This window comes from Stenella coeruleoalba (genome assembly GCF_951394435.1).
Source record: "Stenella coeruleoalba genome assembly, chromosome: 5".
NCBI classification, from domain to species: Eukaryota; Metazoa; Chordata; class Mammalia; order Artiodactyla; family Delphinidae; genus Stenella; species Stenella coeruleoalba.
The window spans coordinates 13728245-13751186 of NC_137150.1; the positions used below are offsets into that span (position 1 = coordinate 13728245).

Below are 22942 nucleotides of genomic sequence, written 5' to 3' on the forward strand. Positions count from 1 at the left end.
TCAATTTTGATAACAGAAGAGATTACAAATGACTATATCATTAGAACACGTGACTGGGTATTGTGAATACATTGCTTCTGGAAAACAGACAATTGGTTTTCGGTTAAACAATATTAGGATCAGAAACATAACCAGACCCATGGGGGAAGGAGAATAAGATTTATTGGGAAATAATGGCAAATTGTGATTCAGAAGTTCTCTGCCAATTAATAAAATTTTAACCAAATGATGGACTATTGTAATTGCCCATCATTGCAAACACACGCTGATAGAGTATTGTGCAGAAAACATTACCACATGTTTACTCTCTCCAGGAAATGCCGCTTCCACATAGAGCCTTCCCACAGCATTTTCCATATTCCCATTGACATAGTTTGCACAACGTCTCCAAGTCGCTGTTTCTGATGTTGTGCCATAAAGAGCCTATGGGAGAGAAAAAGGAAATGGCATTTGACCAGGAGTACATGGCCGAAGCGTGGTAAGAGCACAAATTTCACAGGACTCTGTTCTTTATGTCTCCTAAATTCTTGCAATATTCATTGCTTCTCCTCACATGTCAGGATGTCCTTGCATAGGATAAAATGTAATCCAATTGAATTATTACTTACTATGATCTGGAAATAAGGTATACTTTCAGTAGCACGTCCTAGAAAAACTGTTGGCTATTGCAAGTCAATATCTTTCTAGACAGGGTTAGAAACAACAACCCTCTCCACCAAACAAACAAAATAACACTGTTGCCACTGTATAAACATAAATGTGAAGTAATATTCAATAAATGTAACAGGGGAGAGATGTGGTATACAAGAAAACACATTCCTGTTTTCTAAAGTTTTTGCTGAAGTTCCAGTACTTAGAAGAACTGCATGTGTACAAATTTAAGAACCAATAAAGGGATTAACTTACGGAAGGGAAATTTAGCAAAACACCATTTTTACATTCTCTAATTTAAAAAATATGTCTACATTTTCTTTTAAAGGGTAAAAACTAAAAATTTCAATCAATCAGGGAGTTATTTCCTTTCCGTGACACCAACCAATACATTTGTGAGAATTTCTCCTTCCTCAATCCCTCCTGCCCTCTCCCCTCACAATAGGACGAAAATGATGATTCTTTAAATAATGCAGGTACAGTCTAATAAAAGGTCTTAAGGCTATCTCCAGGTAGGTATATTCTCAGGGGATTGTCCACATCAATGTAGTCCAACTGTCTGAATGTCTAGTATGTTATAAGCACCAGAAAAATCAAATTAATTGAGATAGATACCCCTGAAATTACTTTGAACACAACAAAAAACCAAGCTAGTATTCTTCCACGAACTGCTCAAATAACCAATACATGCCCGTCCGGGCAATTCAATCACGGTGCCAGAGAAGACAATCATAGGACCACAGAGCACCTGGAAACTGGCTTTCCTAGGCAACATGGCTTAAGTACAGGCAACGTACCCAGCATTTGGCATTTTGTCTCTTGGCAAAGTTTACCACTTCTAGTAATGTACATGGCAAGCCTTCATAACCATGGATCGCTTTATGCTTTAAGTCTTAAGAAAAGAGAGATTTTTTCTTCACCTTGCGGAAAGCATTTCTGGACTCCTTGTAGGTTCGGCTGAGGCTGCTTACAAGATCCATTATGAACCGCCAGGACATTAAATTTTGAAGATCTCTGCATAAAAAAACCCACCACCCAGCAACAGAAAAGATGAGGCTGCAAAGCTTCTAAAGCGTGATATTAAATGTAAACTTTGGGAACACGGGCACTCTGACATACCCACCTGGCAGAATATTTGGTAAGAATGAGCTTAAGTTTGGTTAAATATTCTGGAGCATAAACAACCACAGCTTCCTCATTTGGAATATTAATATTCACAGTTGACATGATTTCATTTGTGAAATTTGACCAGCTGAATGGCTGGAAAAAAGCAGGCACAAGACATTGAGTAATTATGGATTTCTCTTCTTGGGTCCAAGACTCAGTTATGGTTACAGGGTCAGACATGGTTACAGTGTCAGTTGCATCACTATATAATTATCACAATAGTCAGTTTGATATCTGTTCGGGATTTTTCTCTAATTGCTTCAATCAATTTTTGAATAAAAATTAGTTCTGTAGCATAATTATTTAAATAAAAGAATTAAACCAACCATTTAAGAGCAAAAGCAAAGCTTCTAAGTGTAGTGAACATATGCTAGAAATTAGGCTCAGTGTCAAATTCTTGGTCTAACCAATATGAAAGAAAAAGAAAAAGAAATTTAGCTGTAAACATAAAGTTTCCTAGGTTTATGCAAAAATTTAAATGGGTATAAAATGTTTCTCTCTTAAAGGTGGATATTAATAAATAATCAATTTAAACACAGTAATACATCTCAGTGGAGCTGGTGTTGTAAATGAAAGCACACTGTTGTCCTAGCAGAGGTATAGTAAATGTATAGATACAACACAGATGGTCCAATGAAGACGAACAAAATGTACTTTAAGCCATCAATATCAGGTCTACAGGCATGCAGTTCTCACACGTCAGAAGCTGGATTTGGAGTTGCCAGAAGATGGAGTCTTATCTATTATTCTTTAAATGGGAATTGTGGTTATCCAACCACCAATGGATATAAGAAAAAACAGCAGAAGTGGAGATTATGCAGATCTTGCTGAAATGCCACATTTCAATGTTTGAGAATGTTTAGGATTACCAATATCTTATGCTCTGTAATTTTATATATATATGCCTAGAAGTATATAAATACACTGATCACTTACTAAGTGTGACATGCTACATACTTTTCTTGATTTCCTTCGGCAGTTTGGCCCATTATTTCAAAACATATTTATTAAAAACTTATTATATTAAAAAGCTCTATGTAAGAAATTCCTAACTCAGTAGGTTATGCCTTTAAAAAGTCCTTGTTTTCAGCAATTAGTGACAAAGAGAATTCCATCACTGAATGTGGTGGTTTGTAGATTTTTCCATGAATGTTGCTTCATTACCTGATTGTGTGCATCAACTAATACACAGAATACATTCATAGCCTTAAAAGAGATTATCAAATACTAGCTAAGGAATTACAACTAAGCAAAAAGATGTCAATTGATGTTTATAAATGGAACCTATAGATTTTTCTGTTTCTTATGTTCTATTTCTCCATTATTGCTCTGAACACCTCCATAGATGGCCTTGATGAGAACATGGCAAGTTCTATGAATAAATTATCCTTTTTCAGAGTTAAAAAGAAATCTGGTACTTATATTATTTGACTGTCCAAGTCCAATGGCTATATAATGGTCCTTCAGAAGGATTTTTGCTTTTAATGTTTCCAAACCCTTTTCTATGATAATTTCTAATATTATTACATAGCTGCCTTGAAAGGACTTTTACCTTTGAAATTCACACTAATTAAATATAATTATGTCAAATAGTTTTTTTTTCAAGTCTTTTCATGAAGTCAAATGGTTGATGTCGTCTAAATTCATTTTGATGTTCAATTTATTTCAATAAATTAAAAAATCATTAAATTTTAACAAACTGCATTTTAATATTATAATTTTAGAAAATGGCACAATAAGAGAGTACATAAAACTGCTACTTACCTTCCCACTGATCTCTAGTGAAAAGTTATTTTGGATCTGGGCTAATGTCATTTTGTTATAAAGAAGCATTGGATCATTTCGATCTTCAGATTTAGTTGTAGCCTATGGATTTAATTTCTTATCATTATTTTAGGTCAAGAACTCTTTAGAAAAATATAACTATATACAAGGGAAAAAGAAATAGGCATAGGTACAACAAAATTATATTTAAGTTCTATTCTGTATTTGTGTTATAATTTATTTTGTCTTATCAAGAAGAAGAGAGAAATATAAGAGATTTTAAGTATACTCAGTAACAATTATCAAGATTTGGCTGCAGTGTCAAGTACAAAATTTTTCAAAAATCTTTTTATATTTTCATAACTGCCAAACCACATCAGCAATATTTACAGGCCTCTTTCCTTCTATGGCCAAATGGGCAGCTCAGTTGTGTCTGTGGCTATTTCATATGATAATGACTTTCTGGAATATAGTCATTTCCAGTTTCTCAAATACTCTTTCTCTCACCTACCACCATTCAATGTCCCAGTTAAAATTCAGACGGGAAAAAGAGTAGAAAAAAGCACAATGATTTCTACAAGAATTTAAAGCAAGTAAGACTGAGAAAATTCCTAGTACATAACACAGGTAGGTGGCAAATTATCTGGAGAGTTCTAGCATCTACTTTTGTGACTGTCCGCTCATCTGGCCTAACGAGTTCAGTGTTATCAACAGCATCCAGTATTACTTTTTTCATTGAATCAAAAAAGAAAATTTCAATAACAACTGCTCAACTAGTGGTTGAAAGGAGTAAAAGCAATTTTAAGCGAAAAGAAACAAAATGTAAAAATGGGAATTATTTCTCAAGTGACAATGGCTCCAATTTCCCCTTTAGGTCACTTATTTATTCATTTAAAAATTATGTTTGTAACATCTGCACGCAATAACGTGCTGGACACTGTTAGAGACACATAGGTGATTCAGGGAGGACTGAGACCCCACTACAATCTCAGAGTGTCAGAGGGGAGAGAAAATGTAGACACAAAGAATTCTGAGGTAAGATACAACTACTACAGAAGCTGAGGCTGATCAAAGGAGAACACGGTCTTGGAAGGTGCCAGAGGTAAAAACCCAGGGTAATAAACTGTTCTCCTCTAAAAATTCTGTTTCCAACACAGAACCACATGTAACCCATCAAACTGCCATTCATCCAGCTGCAGCTCCAAGCAAAGTCTGGTTCTGATTCTACACTTTTGGTTTCATGTAGCCCCAGGAAAGCCAAAATTTCCCTGCAAGATCTTCAGTCTTCGAGATTCTGATGATAAAGTGACAAGCAGACGGGGATTTAGGAGTGCAGGTTGCTGTTTGCAATGTCAGAGAGCTCTGTGGATCCTAGACTGAAACTGACCGTGAGTTCAATCAATAACCCGGATGCTGTTTACAGAGCTCACTCGCTTGAGACTGCAGACCCCGTCAGAGGAACTTCAGACAAGAATGTGCCAACTCAGACTCTAAGGATTGACCTGGAACTAGGGGAAACTCAGGAACACACCCCTTGGGCTTTGCTGATAAACTCCTCCTCTTGGATCTCCCCTGAGCTAATAAGCAGCCTGACAGTTTGAACTCAGTGATATCGTACTGTAGTGTGGCCACGTTCAGAGGCTAAATACTTCTTAGCAAAGGGATAGAGACAATTTCTGTGGTCACCTTAAACTTTAAAATAAAATAAAGTAAAACTGTACATATCAAAACTAAAACAGCTTTGCTGAATAGCTAGCAATCAAGTGTGTCCTGAATCTCAAGGGCATCTCAACAACAGTTTGACTGTAAATGGTTAGGATATTGATGTAATCCACTTATAATAGGTCATTAAGTAGATCTAGTTTAATATTTGTCAAATTAAGTATGTCTCCTGGATGTCTGGAACCTGGTTTACTGTAAAATTCCAGTTTTAAAGGTCCTCTTGAAGTCAATGATCCATTCCCGAGCTATGCATTTTTATCACTTGGTTAAGGAGATGTACATTTTACCCTTAAAATACGATAGAGAAGAGAAAGAAATAAAAAGTGGTTGACATTGTTCAGTGTATCAGAGAAAATGTGTTTTACATTGGCAATTTCTTTTTCCAATTCCATAACTTTATTCATTTCCAAAGAAATCTCTTTTTCATCGACAGGCAGTCCCCTTTCCTGACGAATCAATTTGGCCACAGAAATCATAAAATCCACATATGCTGTACAAGCCTGCAAGAAATAAATGACAGTACATTGCTGAAGAATCTTCTAAATATTCATCATGGTGCTTTAACTTAAAACTTATTTTCCATTCAGTATTAATTTTTGGTGACAGATAAAGCACAACAAAATAGAAATCCATTCCTGAATCCTAAAAGAAATGACCTGTACAGATTGTCAGAAAGTCAATGTGTCTTTGAATTATAGCAGAACAATAAAGGATCACTCTGAAAGTATTAAGTAACTTATAACCATTTGGTTACGGAGATTTTATAACTTTCAACTTTTAATCAAACAAATTGCTTTAATAAGAATGCAGATGTAAAACATTTGGTAAGCAATAACCTAGTATTTTTTTCTTAAATAATAAATTCTTTTGCCAAATTTCCTTTTAACAGGTTTTCTCTGCACACACACATATATATATATTTTTCAACTATCCATGAAGAGATGGCCACAAACATATTACATTATCAGGACATCTTTTATTTGTCTTCTCTGGCCAAGCAGTATTTTTTTTTTTTTTTAATGAGAATGCATTCTCATGAGCTCCTCCAACACAAATCTGTGGGTTTTAGTTAATTCCAAAGCTGGCTGTCATTACTGTGAAATTTCTAAGATACCATAGATTTGAATATCAGCTTTCTTCTGAGAACTCAAATTCTTTCCATTTTATCTTCACACACATTTTAACTTTATGAAGATAAGCTATAAACTAGTTTTATTATTGACCTTTTATAGAATATATAAATACCTTATTCAAGTTCAGAGTGGCACTGAACCCAGGAAATTTAATACCACTTTCATAACATTGCTATTTAGTTATTATTTTCTATGAGCAGTTAAAATAAATTATGATCCCACCACATTCAAGTCCCAGCACCAGTTTGGTGACACGCAGATGACCGAATTAGGAAAGCCATACCACACAAGTTTGGGATCGATGGGTAGTCCTATGCTTCAAAGACTTGTCCACACAGGGTAAATATGAAGGAAAGCTGTAGAGTGCTTAACAATTCCACACTTTCAAGGGGCTTTTACAACCCTACTAGTTGATTATCAGTGAAAGGGGCACCCTTCTAGTCACTGTGAGTGCAAAGGCACATCTAAATTCACAGTGACTCATTAAGAGAATCAAACATAAAACTTATAGGGAAAATGAAAATATTTTATCAAGCAAGAACCTAAGTAAAATGTACAAAGTCATTATTAATTTGAAATTCAAGAAGACACCTTTAGATACTGGCATCCCATGACCTTTACTAAATGCTAAGTAAACAATTTCCCAGGGAGAGGGCTCTCTCTTTCAAGGATACCCAGCGATTGTGAGCCTGTCTCGCTGGCATCTCTATCCATGGATCTGCTACTCAATAGAACAAACTATTTTTCAGCCATGTGTCTGTATTAAAAACCAAATCACTAAGGTAACAGGGATAAAAGGATGTTTTTATGTATATTCTTGCCAACTCCATTCTTTTCCTATTAAAAAGTAATCAGAATTCTTGTTTCACTTTGAAGAAAACAAATATGTCTGAGTTCATACCTCATGGGACCAACTATTCCAAAGTACAAGCATGCAGTGCTTTGAATTAACTGCATTTCAAATCATATAAATTCATCTGCATTCAGCAGGGAATTACTACTGACTATGAAGGAAATGGTAATTAAAATTTTCCAGTATCAATCTACTGAGTTTTTTTTTTTACTCTATGGGATGCTTTTTCATTAATGAGGTGAGAAAACAATAATAAGAGTGTTCTCCTCCATTTCGTTGACTCTGCAAACTGGTTTTAACTCCAGTATCTTTATCCTTACAGATCTATTTAAAGACCATAGAATTTGGCAAGCAGAAGAACTTTGGAAAATGCTTCTAGTCTTCTGAGCTGGTAAAGTTTCCCAGAAAACTGGAAGCATATTATACCATGAACTTCTGAGATGCTTGAATATTTAATACACTTACATGGAATACACTACTTCCTTTAATGAGCTCTACTACCTGGCAACCTATTACAATGTGACTGATTAAAACATGTCTTAGTATCGTGATTATCTTTCCTGGCTTCCAAATTTATCTAGTAGCTGTCAGAACCCAGGCTTACTGCTGCTGTTAAACCCTTTCTACAAGATATGATTCTACCTTAAGGTATTGATTTTCTTCCTTGAGATACTTCTAGATTTTTAAAATGCCAAATAATAGCAATTGTCATAATTTGGCGAAAAAGTAATCAACACATATTTTAACATTTTAAAAGTACATTGGCCAGGATATGTTTTAAATCAGATGTCAATTTTTCTTTTCTGTCACTAAGAGAGCAACTAGTTATTACGATAAGGGTCAGAGGCAGCTAGCTACCTTTTTCGACAGTCGTAAGGTAGCCTAGTTGAAGCTTTGATACAGTGAATCCTTTATGTGACAAAACAAAAACAAAAACAAATGAAAAAAACCCCAAAACCTAAATGTCTATGTAGTCCTTCCTTTAAAAATAAAACACTGCAAATTCTAATGCTTACAATAGCAGGTTCAAAGACGCTAATTGGTTTTAAATGGTTGGGTAAAATCCCTAATTGCAGTTTTGTGAACTTTTAAATTACACACTATTGGTGAGATGATATTTACCGGTACCCAACACCATGAACTGTTACTCTAATTAGGACTATGTTCATATTGCAGGACCAGGCAATAATATTTATATATTGGCTCTGTTCAGAAGTTGGACTTCTGCTTAGAAGAAAGCTGATATTTGTTAGAGTTGCCAAAGAGCAAGAGAGTGATGCCATTCCACTATTGTCCTTCATACTTGGTATCTTTGTTAATAAGTAACAGCAAGTGCCAGGGAGGAACAGAGAGCTCTCTGGACAGGTTGGCCAATATTTCTGTACCTTGGTGTGCCAACAGCTATGGACCAGGGGTTTCACTTTGAAAGTTTCTGTTCCGGGACACCTAGCTCTTACCAATTTTCTGCCCTTCCCTTTCCAAGACATAATGTGGAGCATGCAGTGATCGAAAAGTCACAGAACTGTCTTATTCCTAGCCACTGATGCCGGTGGTGTTATTTAATAGTGTTACACAGAAAAGTTTCCTGAGGGAACACACAAGGGGCCCCCAGCAGGAGAGAGATATTTCCTCTCAGAAGGCTTGGGATTTTTTCCCACTTGAAGCAGCATGTCAGGGATCATGCAGCTGCCAGAACACAGAGGCTTACTCCCCAAAGAAGGGCACAGACACAGAGAATCCCGCAGCCATTCCTGGGGACAGGAAGTGAGAAACAGCCCCCAATCCTAGCAGGGCTCTGGAGTAGGAGAAACACAGGTTACAAGAGGATCCACTACGGACCAGCATGGGGACTGGTGGGGGCTTTCATCAAGTTATTAATGAGAGAGCCTGCAGATTCATATGAGAGAACTTATTGTGTAACTTCTAAGGTTTGTTGCATATGTTTGGGAAGGTGCATGTAGTTCTTTGTACAAACTGAGTTCAGCTGATCTAAAAAATTTGTTTTGTCATATCCAGGAAGTCTCAAGTTCAAAAGCTCCTTTAGGTTTTGTGGACTGGGTGAAACCTCCTGACTATTAGTCACCTGGTGCCCAGAAAGTACAAAATGAGGTCAGCCGCTTCCTTTGCAGGATCCGTTTTACCAAGTCAACCAAGCAGCAGTCACAGCAATCTTTTTAAAACCAAATCAAATCACATCTAAATTATCCACCGACCCCTACCCCCAGTCATTCATCTTGTATCATATCATCCAGTTTTATTTCTTTTATAACACTATCTCCATTTATCTTGTTTCTTTAATTTATTTACTTGTTTCTTTATCATCTATCTCCTCCGATTAGAACATGAGTTCCATGTGAATAAGGACCATTTCTGCCTTGTTTCCTTGGTATCCTTACTGCCTAGAAAAGCATCTGTCACATAGTAGAAGCTCAATAAAAATAAAGTTAAATTGTAAGTATATTGAGTAAGTTTCCCTCACCTCCTATGTCATCAGATTTCTAATCGCAGTCCAAGTCCGGAGCAGTTTCTCTGAGCTTGTATTTTGGGTAAGTGGGCAAACAAAATCCTCTCTAGGTTTACCCTCAGTTCCAATACCTGCTCATCTAAAGGACTGCAAAACTCAGCTTGTGCTCTTTCCAGAGCAGGTACAGCTTAGAGAATTTCCCTGGACTGTGTTTGAAAGAGGCCCCGGATCACCTCTTTTTTGGCTTCTAACCATTCTGGCCATATTCCAAGTCCTCTATCTTCATCCCTGAAATGTTTCCCTTTTTTTTTTAATGAACATCAAATTTTTCTAAGCACTGTAAATTTCTTCATGACTCTGGCCTCCTCCACCCCTGCCAGGCCCCATAGCATTATACTATATAGCTTCTAATCTCCAACTCCTTTGTTACCTCCTAGGGCTCTCACTTGCTAGATCAGTGGTTTTCTCACTTTTCTTTTAGCCCTGAGATGCTCTGTTCAAATAATGTTTTGTTAATGTATAAATAAGTAAAATGAATCTTGAAGAACGTAAACATGAAGGTGTGGCTACACAGAGCACTGTCATTGGCACACACAAAGTGGTCCTTAGGTTCAGAAACCACTACCCTGGCTAATTTTACCTTTTCAGACAGACACAGAACATAAACATATCTGTGATCCAATTATGCTCAAATATTTTGGGTACCTAACCTGCAGATTCCTTATGAAGAAGGACAAGGCAGCAATCAGCCTTGAAAAGCTAAAGAGGTAGAGAAAGGGAAACTTTAAGACCAATTCCAATTCATCCCCATAGAGTTCAGAGACTCTTCTGGAGGTGGTGATTTTTCAAGAAAATTAAGGTTGTCATTACTTTCAGTGAATCAATAAGCGAGAGCTTTCTCACATGAAGTAATTGGTTGGTTCCATTTTAAAATTCCATGAATGGGATGATTATTTTTTATGGGCAATATGTATCTTTCATATTGTTTTCCTAGCATGGAAATGTATACTCTTGTATGGGATAGGATTGTTTCAAATCTCACTACTTCTGTCCTTTGAGGTAGCAATGTGTCATTAAGTGATCTCTTCAGATAATCAGAATACCTCAGAAATAAGGTTCTATCTCTTTAACAAGAGACATCCAGCATGAGTGGCTCCTTGATGAACCCATTTTGAGAACAGTTTCGTCTGCCACGACATTTAGGAAGTTCTATTTATTTCCTGGGAAAGGACACTTTATACAACAAGGTGCCACACAGATAAATCCCAATTTTTAAAATAAATGTATGGATTTGTTCAGTATTTATATAGATGCCTATGTGGCCTTCTGCCTAAGATTTGGCCTATAGAACACTGTGTTATTTTTTTTTTGTAACGTCTTTATTGGAGTATAGTTGCTTTACAATGGTGTGTTAGTTTCTGCTATATAACAAAGTGAATCAGCTATGCATATACATATATCCCCGTATCTCCTCCCTCTTGCGTCTCCCTCCCACCCTCCCTATCCCACCCCTCTAGGTGGTCACAAAGCACCGGGCTGATCTCCCTGTGCTATGCAGCTGCTTCCCACTAGCTAGCTATTTTACATTTGGTAGGAACACTGTGTTATTAAATTTACATTATAAACTCCTGGAAAAAGAGTGTTTATGTAGTCTTGTTTGGCACCTTGTGTCATCCACATGAGCCGGCTTAATTCATAATTTTCAATGAGATTTGCTCTCCAGGTTTTTCTATAGAAATAGCACCATCTAGAAGGAAAAATAGATTGGGAACCAGGAGACAGGATCATGATGAGGAGGGCTATAGTAGATATTTCTCCTCATCTGCTCATAACAGAACCCTCTATTCTCTTTCCTCTTGGTGGAACTATTGATCAAGGGGTCTCCCTTCCTGAGCTGTAGAGATGGGTTGGCAGTACCAACTACCCAATCAGAGAGCCCAGTTCCCGGGACACAGTGATTGGTCAAGAGAAGGGCAGGTAGCTCAAGCAGGAACAATCAGAGCCCTTTCCTCAGAAACTGATAGGAATAAGAGAGATAGAATTTCTTTTTTCTGGATTGTAAGGCTGCCAGGGATCATCTCTGATGCTACAATGGAGAAAGCCTGCTAGAGAAGGACTCCAACACAGAAGAAAGTAGCACCTTGAGAACAGGAAAAGAGATAAGATGGTTCAGTTGAACCCCTGGAACCAACCATGCCTGATTCATCCCTAGAACTTTACATTTAGGTGTGACAAACAGAAAACATTTTTTTTTTTACAGAATTTAAGTTAGAGTAGGTTTCCATTGCTTACAATTAATGTTCCTGACACATAGATCTTCTAATCCATGACTTAAGCAAATCATTTTACTTATTTGGGTCTCTGTTTTCTCATTTGTAAAATGAGGGGTTGAACTAAATTCTCTAATGTCCCACTTAGCTCTTAAAGTCTGTGCATGAGTAACCTTAATTAGTAAGAAAACATACCATTCTGCCATGTAAAAACTACAAGAATAAATACCTTTGAGTTTCTATTGCCTTAAGGCCTGTTCTCTCTTTAGGAAGGAAAGTACAGAAAACAAAAAGGAACTGAGGTATTTAAGTTTAAAATAACCAGAGGAATACAATATGCATTTCTCAAAATATAATCTAATCTAAAATTAAAAAAAAAAAAACAGCCACAGGTTAAACAAAATGCTTCCATATGACCCAAGCCTATGAAAGACAGCTCTAGATTATGACCTTTTTTCGATTATGAGATAGCGTTGAACATAAAATGCACAAATACACCATCATCTTAACAACAGGATCCTTTCCAAAAGAAAAAAAACAAAAAAGAAACTTTACCACATTAAATGTATACACTAACTGGTGGGTATACTTTGATATCAGGAATGTTAAAATACAAAAAAAAAAAATACATCTTTTTAGGATTGGACAAATTTGCTATGTTTTTAGGACAAAATCCTAAATTTGAAAAACATCCTAGTTGATGACAATGAAAATGTAGTATAATGAGCCAAAATTCTTCACTCACCCTCAACTCTGCAATAGGAAGCAGCTAGACAGCTCATAAAGCCAATAGCTGCAAGCCACACAATACCTGTAATGAACTCAAATGTCCCATACCCATTTGACTGTCTGTGTTATTAACTGTGGACTTTTACAATACATCTTTTTCTTCATTTCAATGCTGTGTAGCTACTCAAAAAGATACTTTACAATGAACTTATTCCATGCTATTTTGAATTTAATAATGAGGCAAAATGCACACTCGGTATAAACATATAAAGCTAATAATTTTAATTAAGAAGTAATTTCAGCCACACCACCATCGTGACCCATCAGAATAATCAAAGGTAAACTTAACTTACTTCTGAGCTACAAAATAATGAGGAAAACATTTATGGAACCAACACCTTCCCCAAATACCTAATAATATATTACACTGCTAAGTTTATCATCTATGGTTCCTTTATATCAAGAAGCAAAAGCACATCAACACCAGCTTGAGGGAGGCAAGGCTGTGAGGCAAAGCGAAGCAGTTCTGTGCGGTATGATGAATGTTAGAATCAGAAGGTGACTGCAAAGGTTTGTCTGAACCCAGTGCCCCTATCTGGGTAGTCCTCTGAAAGTCAAATCAGAAGGTTCTAGAAAAGTGCTGCAGAGTATGATGTGTCTGATACTGGACCATTCCCTGGTCCTCACTGGCACTGACCTAGACCATGATTAACCTGTTCATTTTTTAAATGATCAAATTTATAGAGAAAATAAAACATTTAAAATTGACTTTTCAAAATGGGTCACGTGACTTAAGTACTAAGGTCAAGACACGAACAAGGAATTTCAAGTTTCTTTGTTTCTTAGTTTAGAATATTCATTCAGTCAAAGGAAGCTCACTATTATGTGTGATTTTCAGTATCTGCCTGAGTGAAGGACATAGAGCGTTAAGTTTAAATTCTGTAGTTTCATTTTATTTTGTTGGATTTCTGTTTTTGTTTTTACCTCTTTATATATTCCAGTGCATTCATAGTAGTCTCTGGAAGGCAGGCCAAGTCGAGGCTGGTCAATCTATACAAAAATATGCGAAGAAGAAAATATTCAGTTGATATAGAACAGTTGGACAAATTACAAGCACGCCTATCTGTGTATGAGCAAGATCCTAGTGTTCTAGCAAATGTAGAATAGATAGCTAGTGGGAAGCAGCCGCATAACACAGGGAGATCAGCTCGGTGCTTTGTGACCGCCTGGAGGGGTGGGATAGGGAGGGTAGGAGGGAGGGAGACGCAAGAGGGAGGGGATATGGGGATATTTGTATATGTATAGCTGATTCACTTTGTTATAAAGCAGAAACTAACACACCACTGTAAAGCAATTATACTCCAATAAAGATGTTAAAAAAACAAAAAAGATCCTAGCATTCTTGTTCTTTATAAGGGTAACAAGCAGACACTGAGTGAATACATAGGAAATGGTTTCCACGCTACTGCTTCCAAGTGTTAAACTGATGGGTAGCTAGATAAATCTGGAAGTCTGTGCTGCAGATATTTGAGAAAAACCAAAGAAATCTTGAACAAAAAAAAACACACACGGGGAAGGATTTTTAATGCATAACAAAGGGGGAGGTGAACAAATACATGTTAGAATCTAGGACTAGGGAGCATTACACTTTTACAGGACATTTTGGCTTCCTGAGATTCTAATATGCTCCCTGAGGGACATTCTCTTCTACCCCCACCCTTAATTGGGACAGAAAAAAAAAAAAAAAAAGGTGGAAAACCTCTATGGTAAGTCAAGAAATTCTAAGCTAGCAGAAATCTTGATTATTTTGAGATCCTCTACCCTAAGGGGATAGAGGAGATTCCTCCTCAGTTCTCTCCAAAGCTGTCCTGCTCAGGACGCCAGCAGACCCAGCTGCCAGCTGAGTGTGTGAAAGAGGTAACTCATCTCGGTTCTAGTGTGTCCAGTCCACCTTGGATACCTAGCAGAAACTTCTGGACACCTTGGATACCTAGCAAAAACTTGTGGACATACTCGCGGCTTTGTCAGAGTCCCTCTTACGCGCCGCACGGTAAGATGGATGAGGTAAACTAGAGCATTTATGGGTGAGAGTGAGAATCCTAGCAGCTGTAAAGGGCCAGGCCAATACAAAAGAAACAGAACCCAGAGGACTAGTAAGGAAAGAGCCAAAAGGCATCCCCACGGGAAGAGCCCTGCCCCTTCTTCAACCTCCTGACCCTCCTTAGGAAACCCCCTCATGGCGATCATGCAGGATACTGGCACTTGAGAGCCAAAGGAGAGAACGTAGGAAGAGAGAAAGGGGTCCACTGTAGGCAAGAGTTGGGTTCAGTCTCTTTCATGATTTTAATAAAAATGACTATAAAGATTTATGCAACAGTGACATAATTATGCTTCTGTGACCTGCAACTTTTGGTTAGTTTCTTTTACAGGAGACTAAACAAAAGTCCCTAGATGTTTCACTCTATTCCGAACATACTCAGTTAAGTAAATCTTGTCCTAGGTAAACCTAAATGAGTGGCTTACACTTTAAAAAAATCAAATAAAGCCACTTAAAAAGAATGGGATTCTGTTTACCTTAATTGAGAAAAAAGTACAGACATTCTTTAGCAAGAACCAAAATTGTGTTAAAAATCCCATTTCTATGATCTTTTTGGAATCAATTAGGAATTTCTAATTTCTGACCTGTATTACTTATGTAAACCAGACCATGCTCCTTTCATGAACATACAGAGAAATCAGGTGCTTTTTCTAAACAGGAGAGACCTGGAGTCTTTCCTTTCTTATCATTTGTTTTTATAAAGGGAGAGGTATCTAAAACAAAGGTAGCAGGAAGGAGAGTTGAATGTCTAAACCACAGCATCAAGAAAACACTTTCAAAATTGGGAATCCAGGCATCTGTCCTTGAACTTATTACCACCTTGCTCATGCAATTCAAATGAGAATATGCATTATTTCTAAATATCAATAACAACAATGTGTGTGGAAGTTTTACTGCAATTTAAAGTAACTTTGGCTGTTGGCCACACAAACTTACATGAATTACATGGTTCATAGAGTTTTTATCATCGGTGCCAACAAAGAAATTAATAATGACTTTTTTCCCATATTTAGAATTCAGCTGTGCAATAGATTTCTCAGCTGTCCAAGAAGAGCCTAAAGCAATGAAAGGTGAAGTATATCATTAGATGCTTGAGTGCATTAATATGATACTGTAATAATAACAGATTTTATATGGAAATAATTTTTTTTTAAAAGAAGGAAAATTGCCTTACCATATGTTTGGTTCCAGTTTTCTGTCACTACTGGCCAATCATATATATCTGGTAACAGTCTGAGTAGAGGAACTCCGCCTCTGCTATCAATAGCAGCTTTTGAAAATAATGAATATAAATATATTATGAAGACTATGCATATTTTGGCACACTCCTAATAAAATAAAATACAGAGCACTTACATTCATTTATACAAGATCTATACAGTGTTTTTGCTTTCTGCACTGCTACTATGTCTTCAGTTTTGGGTTCCTGAAGGACATCTGAAATAGGGTATTGATAAAACACATCAGTATAATTGCTTATTTGCAGCTGCAATTAACATTTTCAATGCAGGTTTGGTAAAAAAAAAACTTTTGTACATATGTTCACACATCTCCCATTCCAAAACCCTATAGGAAAAACCAAACCCCTTACACCAGATCATTATTCCTGGTGCAGAACTGAGAGTTAGTTTCATCACCCAGCTTAGCTTTTTGTGTGTGTGTGTGTGTGTGTGTGTGTGTGTGTGTGTGTGTGTGAACAGTGATGTTCCACAGAGAAGTTACTTTTTGGAAATGGACATTAAAAAGAAAACAAATACTACAGAGGAATTTGGAATTTAATGTGATAGTCTTCTTGATGGTTTGAAAATAACTGTCTTTGTGTGATAGTACTGTCCATGCTCCAGATGAAATGAATGTACTGTTCTTCTTGTTTGGATATTAGAAAATAGCGAATTCTTTTTTTTTTTTTTTTTTTTACAAAGTAACTTCTAAAAGAGGAGAACAGAGAATGGAGGATAGCAAAGGACTAGACACTGCTTTCTCAACTTCCCAGGGAGAGTGTCTTAACTGGGTTAGAACAGATATACCTACTCTGGGAAGGCAAATCTCAGTAACATCTCACAGTGACCTCAACACAGGGCCAGGGTAGAAAGAACATGCAGGTGGTGTTTACTGGCAATAATTTAATTTCTTCTGTAAAATGGCATAAAGGTCCCATCTCCAGGGATAATAGAGCTTTATCGTGTGTACCTACAAATGAAAGCAGGAATGCTAAGAGATACCAACATACCCATTTCAGCGTCTACCACCCTCAGAGTGACTCAGTGGTGGTCCACAAACCTTGGAGGGATTATCGACTTTAGTCTTTTGCGATACTCCGTGTAATCGCTAAGAGCTGTATCTTAAGAAATGGATATATTAAGAGAGAAATCTTTGATGCATAGACACAAACTCCACTAACCTTTCAAAATGACTTCTAATTCATCCCTTAGAATGTCAAAGTTACTGTAACGGGAGCTGGTCTCAGGAATGACGTTGCGTTTCAACCAGCCTCCGCAGGCGTATTTGAAAAAGTCTGTACAAGGCTCAGCAGTGGCATCCATGTTCTGGATCAGTCGAGCGGCTGAAAGACCAGAGAAAGGATAAGATAAAATGAAGGGTGCATTTTTGTAAGTTTGGAAGGGGAAAAAAGAGACACATTGCTTCTTTATGATCTAGTCAACCAGACTGATGCTCCTCTTTTTACTTGTGTAACCATGGATTCAGGTAGAATGACGAATATTATCTGTGTATAGTCCTCCTTCCTTTACTGTAGTTGGTTGGTTTTATTCTTGAGAGGTCTGGGTCCTCCTATCCTATATCTCACCCCCTCCTTTAAATAACTGAGCTTCTTGCTAGTTCCTATGTCAGATGAAAAAATGAATGCAGGGCTTCCCTGGTGGCGCAGTGGTTGAGAGTCCGCCTGCCGATGCAGGGGACACGGGTTCGTGCCCCGGTCCGGGAAGATCCCACATGCCGCGGAGCGGCTGGGCCCGTGAGCCATGGCCGCTGAGCCTGCGCGTCCAGAGCCTGTGCTCCGCAACGGGAGAGACCACAACAGAGAGAGGCCCGCGTACCGCAAAAAAAAAAAAAAAAAAGAATAAAGGTCTGCCTTAGCCGTCCTGGGCCTGGAGTCACTCTTCACTCTGATAACTTGGGCTGCTGACTCCGCTCTTCAAGGTGCTGTGACCTTTGAATGTCTAGGAGGCTGGCTCCAAGGCATGTGGGATTGTTAATGGATTTTATCGTTTTAGTAAAGATCTGAAGCTACAGTGATTGCTTCTTGTACTTCGCTTACAAAATTTTTGCAATTCAAATTTGATATCCGCTCTGCATTTGTCTATGTAGAGTCTGTCATTATAAGATTAGCTGTAAGCTTGTTAGTTTTTCTTATGTCCACTATTTTATCTTTGCGATTTATGACGAAAGTGCAAATCAACCAACACTGAGTATTTACAGTGTGCAAAACACTGACTGTGGTGGGTGTGGCAATTGACAGAAAGATGTATAAAATCTTCATAAAGTATTACCACTGAAGAGAAGAATATTACGCACAGGAGGCTCAATGCCCACAACTTCTACACCTGGAATAGTGAGGAAACCCTTCCACTGCCCTCCCCTCGTTCTTTCTCATACAAGTGGAACTGTTTCGCAAGGAAAACAAAAGAGCAATTGAGAATTCATCTGCATCAAGAGAGTATAAATTCTCAAGTGAGCTTCTGAAAATACTTCACTTTCTGAATAAATAAGTTAATTAAACACTTTTAAGAATTGCTGAGCTCTGTGGAATTTTCCAACTTGGAATGGTAAATCTGTCTTTCAGCTGAGCCTCGAGCCCCCGCTTCTGGACACGTTTGCCTGGCTGTCATCTCAGGTTCCATCTCTTTAAGACTAAACTCTCTGGGCTGCCTCCAAACCAGTCCTCTCTGGACGTTCATACTTCGGTCTACAGCACAATCGTTATCACAGCCTTCGGTGTTTGAAATCTCGAGTAAAATTCTGTATTTCTTGCTCTCCCTTGGGCTTATCAGTAACTCTTTTGCCTCTTTTCTATACTCTTTAGATGATCAGTTTTACATCTTCATCCCTTTTGACCAGAACTCATCTAACTACTCCTCTTGCTAGTATTGTCTCCCTACTTTTATACATATGTTGAGCATCGTTCACAGATTAAACTTCACCAAATACCCTTTTGCTCTGGCCACTCCCTTGCTCAAAAATGTCAGTGGCTTGACGTTGCCCAGGTTAAATTACAAACTCTTTAACTTGGCTAATCAAAAGTCTCTACCTTCTCTTTTTTTTTCCTCTCTGAGTTTTCATACAAACTCTGCTCCAGCCAGATGGGCTAACTCCACATGCCACAAACACTCCTGTGCTTCTCTACCTCATGCCTTTGTTTCTCTCCCCCTCACCCCACCCTTTTAACTCCTCCTCCCATTCTTTCCAAATTCTACCCACTATTCAAGGTTCATCTTATGTCCCATCTCTTCCTGAAGCTCCCATGACTCCAAACTTTAGGGAAAACTTCTTTCTCTGAACTCCTGAGAGCTCACTGCCTCACTCAGTCTTAAAGAGGCTTTAGATGAGGCTACTTTGAATTTCTCAGGTGAATACCTACTGTGTCTTCCTAACCATTCTGTTGATGAACTTAACCTCTTTGTAATCCCATCACCTAGCACTTCAGTAAAAGTCATGCAGTTAAGTTTATGTGTGATGACATTACTGAATCATCAGTGAGCCTCTTCTTCCCTCCTCCTACACGCCCCCCTCCCCAGCTCCTGCAGGTCAGACCAGCTCTCATTTCACAGCCTCCAGAGTCCATCCATCCTTCCAGGTCCCAGTTTCTATTCTTTCTTGGGCCCTCCTCTCTCAGGCTCTATTCATGCCCTTTCAACCAAACTATGGCCCCGGGTCTCTCCCCACCCCATTCATCCTGTGTGTCAGTCAGATTCACATTGTCCTGTCATTTCAGTACGCTATTTTCCACTTCCAAGTTTTCAGTATAATCCTCTTGCATTCATAATAAAATCCAGAGTCACAGCACATTCTAACTATGAACTATAGTTCTGAACTATTCTACTTCACTATACCTAGTGAAGCTTCTTTCACTACTTTCTAACATGAGCCATCTGCCCCGATTTAATGAATGTATTCATTTTCTGCTATGAAACACCTTACAGTTCTCTGCTTCTGTAACTTTGACCATAATTCAGGTATATTCAAGGCCCAGTTCAAATTCTCCTTCTTCATGAAGGATCGTCCTTACAAAGCCCATATCGGCTGACATCACATTCATTTTTTTGTTGGAAAATCCATTGTCTCTTCACCGGGACTGTGGTTCCAGTAAAGGAGGAGATACATTTTCCAGTTTTCTCTCAGGGCCTAACGTTGTGCTCAGTAAAGACTTGTCAGTAAAATTTCTAACGTGAAACCTCAAGTAAAGAGTAAGAAATTGACCTTAAAAAGGTAGAGAGAAAATGCAAATCCCTTGCACTTTGAAGGAAATGAAGATTAGATGACAGGGGAAGTAAAAATAAAGACCCTAAAGAACAGAAGATTATCGTGTAGAGTGAAAAACCAGAAAATTGGAGCCTGAAAGAACTGCTACCTAAAGACATTCTAAGCACACATTTTTAGCAATTTTATATAACTCTTGTCTTTTAACATACTTTTAAAAATGTAAGCTGAATGTTGTAAAGGCAACTGCCATTTTGGGAGCACTTCTATTTTCCTCTCTTCTCTGAGGAAATGGATGGTTTATGTCCTAACACCACAAAGAGCCAAAAACTCCTATTTGGGAGAGCAGCAAACAAGTAACGAGCAAGTAGAACGAACAGGGAGAGGAATGAACAAGTCTCACTGCCTCTCTGGAAGTACCACCTGCCTTGCCTGAAAAGGACGAGCAGTGGCTGCAGTTCCATGCTCATGAGCGCAAGTCCACTGCCACGTTCTTGCAGCCCTACTTCCCACATCTCCCATAATGGAAAAAGTTGATCCTTTCCCTCTTAGGTTGACTTGCTCACTTGATACCCAGTTACACTACTTACATCTGGACAACAAACCAAAGAAGCAGCATTCAAGCAATTTGTGAGGGATGTGAAGACAAGAGAGGGAGAGGCAGCTCTGCCAACCCCTTCTATGCCACTTTGAGCAGAGAGCTCATCTGAGCACAGGCGCTTCCAATCACTTCAAAGAGAGCTCTGCTCTGATGAATATTTTGGGGCCATGGGCCAAGGCAAGTCATGGGCTAGCACTTTTATGCTGGGGCCTTGATCAACCTTCCTTTAATCTCTTATCATGGGTTTGATTCTCGTTTTGCACCTTATCCTCTGGACCCCCTCTGTGCTGACTTTTCTTTGAAGTTGGCGGTAGACTCATGGGTAGACGGGCCATAGGAAACAGACGCACCACTGTCAAACTGGTTAAAATTGGTTTTATATTTTGCACGTTGAATTACTCAACCTCTCCACATAGACACACCTGGGCTCTTCAGATGTTTCCTTATCTGTGGGTTTCTGACATCTGAGTAAACAAATGTGGTTTAAAAACAAATAAAATTATTTCACCTTAGTAAGCAGACATAAAAAATGATGTAGTAAAGGCCAATGTATTGGCGTGGAATGCTGTTGACCAGATGTTTATAAAGTGAAAGAAAGTGTATATTACGATTTTTGAAAATCTGTATAGACAAAGAAAGTCTAAAAGGCCTTTACAGCAGTTATATCTGGGTGGAGGGATTATGAGTGTGTTTAATTTTGTTTTATTTGCTTATCATTATTTTCCAATTTGTATTAGGTGAACATGTGTTGCTTTTGCAGTAAGAAAAAAGTTTGTTTTTAATTCAAGAAAATAGTCACATAAAGACAAGAAAAGTAATCTATTAGTAATGAGCTTACTTCTTATGAATGACAATTCTGAATGTTCTACGCTGATAATAAGTGGCACATCATTTTTTTCCCAACTAATCTTCTTGTAACATTTCCCCAACTTATTTGATCATAGGAATTTAAAAACAAGCTCAACTACCATCTGGGATGTTATTAATTACTGTATTCATTACCAGGGTCTATTGTGAGGGTATGGATTAGGACATGCTGTATAAGCTGAGAAAGTGTTTGGAGTGCTTAAATCAGGCAGACTTGTTTTGAATCCCTGAGCTTTCCCACTTCTTTGTTGTACGAGAATAAGTAGTTTCCCCAAGATCAAGCAGCTAGTAAATGATGGAAACCCAGGACTTGCACTTAGGTGTGCGTGGCTCCAAGCTCACCCTCTCCCCTCCACACTTTGGCTACATTAGGTGGGAGTGTGTGAGAAGCAGTGAGCATGCTCCATTGCTTTCTCCTCCTCCACTTTCCCAATTAGCCTTTATTCTCCCCTTGCCACGCCCCCTTCTTTACTTTGTCTGCTCCCTGCCTTCCTGTCGCCACAGCGTCCCTCCCTCCTCAGTGTCAGCCTTATCACCAGCAACTAATGCTGAGTCCACGGAAGAAGAAAGCATCAGAATTCTGTAGTGGCCGGGAAGAAAGGGTAAAAAACAGATGAATTCTTCACAGTGGGGCAAACAGACAGGAAAGTGGCATGGAGGCGTTTCGTACTCAAAGGCACACCCCGAAGTGCATCTTCTTGAGGTGGACACGTAGCAGGGTTCTTGCCTAACCTTCCTCTGGATAGAACAGGATGGATGATGGAGGGTGAAAATTCTCAGTGATATGTTGTACAGCAGTATTTTTCAACCCTGGCTAACCATGTGAATCACCTTAGAAGCCTTTAAACATACAGATGCCAAGGATAGATCCCTGATCACTTAAATCAGAATCTTTGAGGTGGTCTAGGCATTTTTTAAGGCTTCCTCAGTGATTCTAATGTCCATCCAGGGGAGAACTATCAGATTAGACAATAGAGAAACACGGAAAATGAAAACAGGGGAATCTAATATCAGGAAGTAAAGATGGTCCCATACTTAGATGAATCAGGCCTATTTCTTCTTGCCTTTCCAGTCTGTAAGTACAAATGGGCCCATGTCATGACAACCCATATTTCTAAGTACAATTGTCCCTTCTGAGTCCCTGGCACAGGATGGCAGGGAGCCACACGTGTGTCTCCTGTACAAGT

General features: G+C 38.3%; 1 protein-coding gene across 9 annotated transcripts in view; it reads right to left on the reverse strand.

Annotated features, from left to right (window-relative positions):
• The window catches only part of MME (membrane metalloendopeptidase), a 143047-nt gene that overhangs the window by 41519 nt on the left and 78586 nt on the right, over nt 1–22942 (reverse strand). For all 9 annotated transcript variants that reach the window (XM_079922164.1, XM_079922163.1, XM_079922162.1 and 6 more), the window contains 10 exons: nt 17253–17414; nt 16208–16288; nt 16026–16121; nt 15788–15906; nt 13738–13803; nt 5670–5804; nt 3583–3684; nt 1775–1911; nt 1572–1665; nt 295–423 (listed from right to left, as the gene is read on the reverse strand). In XM_079922164.1, the coding sequence (XP_079778290.1) occupies nt 295–423; nt 1572–1665; nt 1775–1911; nt 3583–3684; nt 5670–5804; nt 13738–13803; nt 15788–15906; nt 16026–16121; nt 16208–16288; nt 17253–17414 (1121 nt within the window). The remainder of the gene's footprint in view (nt 1–294; nt 424–1571; nt 1666–1774; nt 1912–3582; nt 3685–5669; nt 5805–13737; nt 13804–15787; nt 15907–16025; nt 16122–16207; nt 16289–17252; nt 17415–22942) is intronic.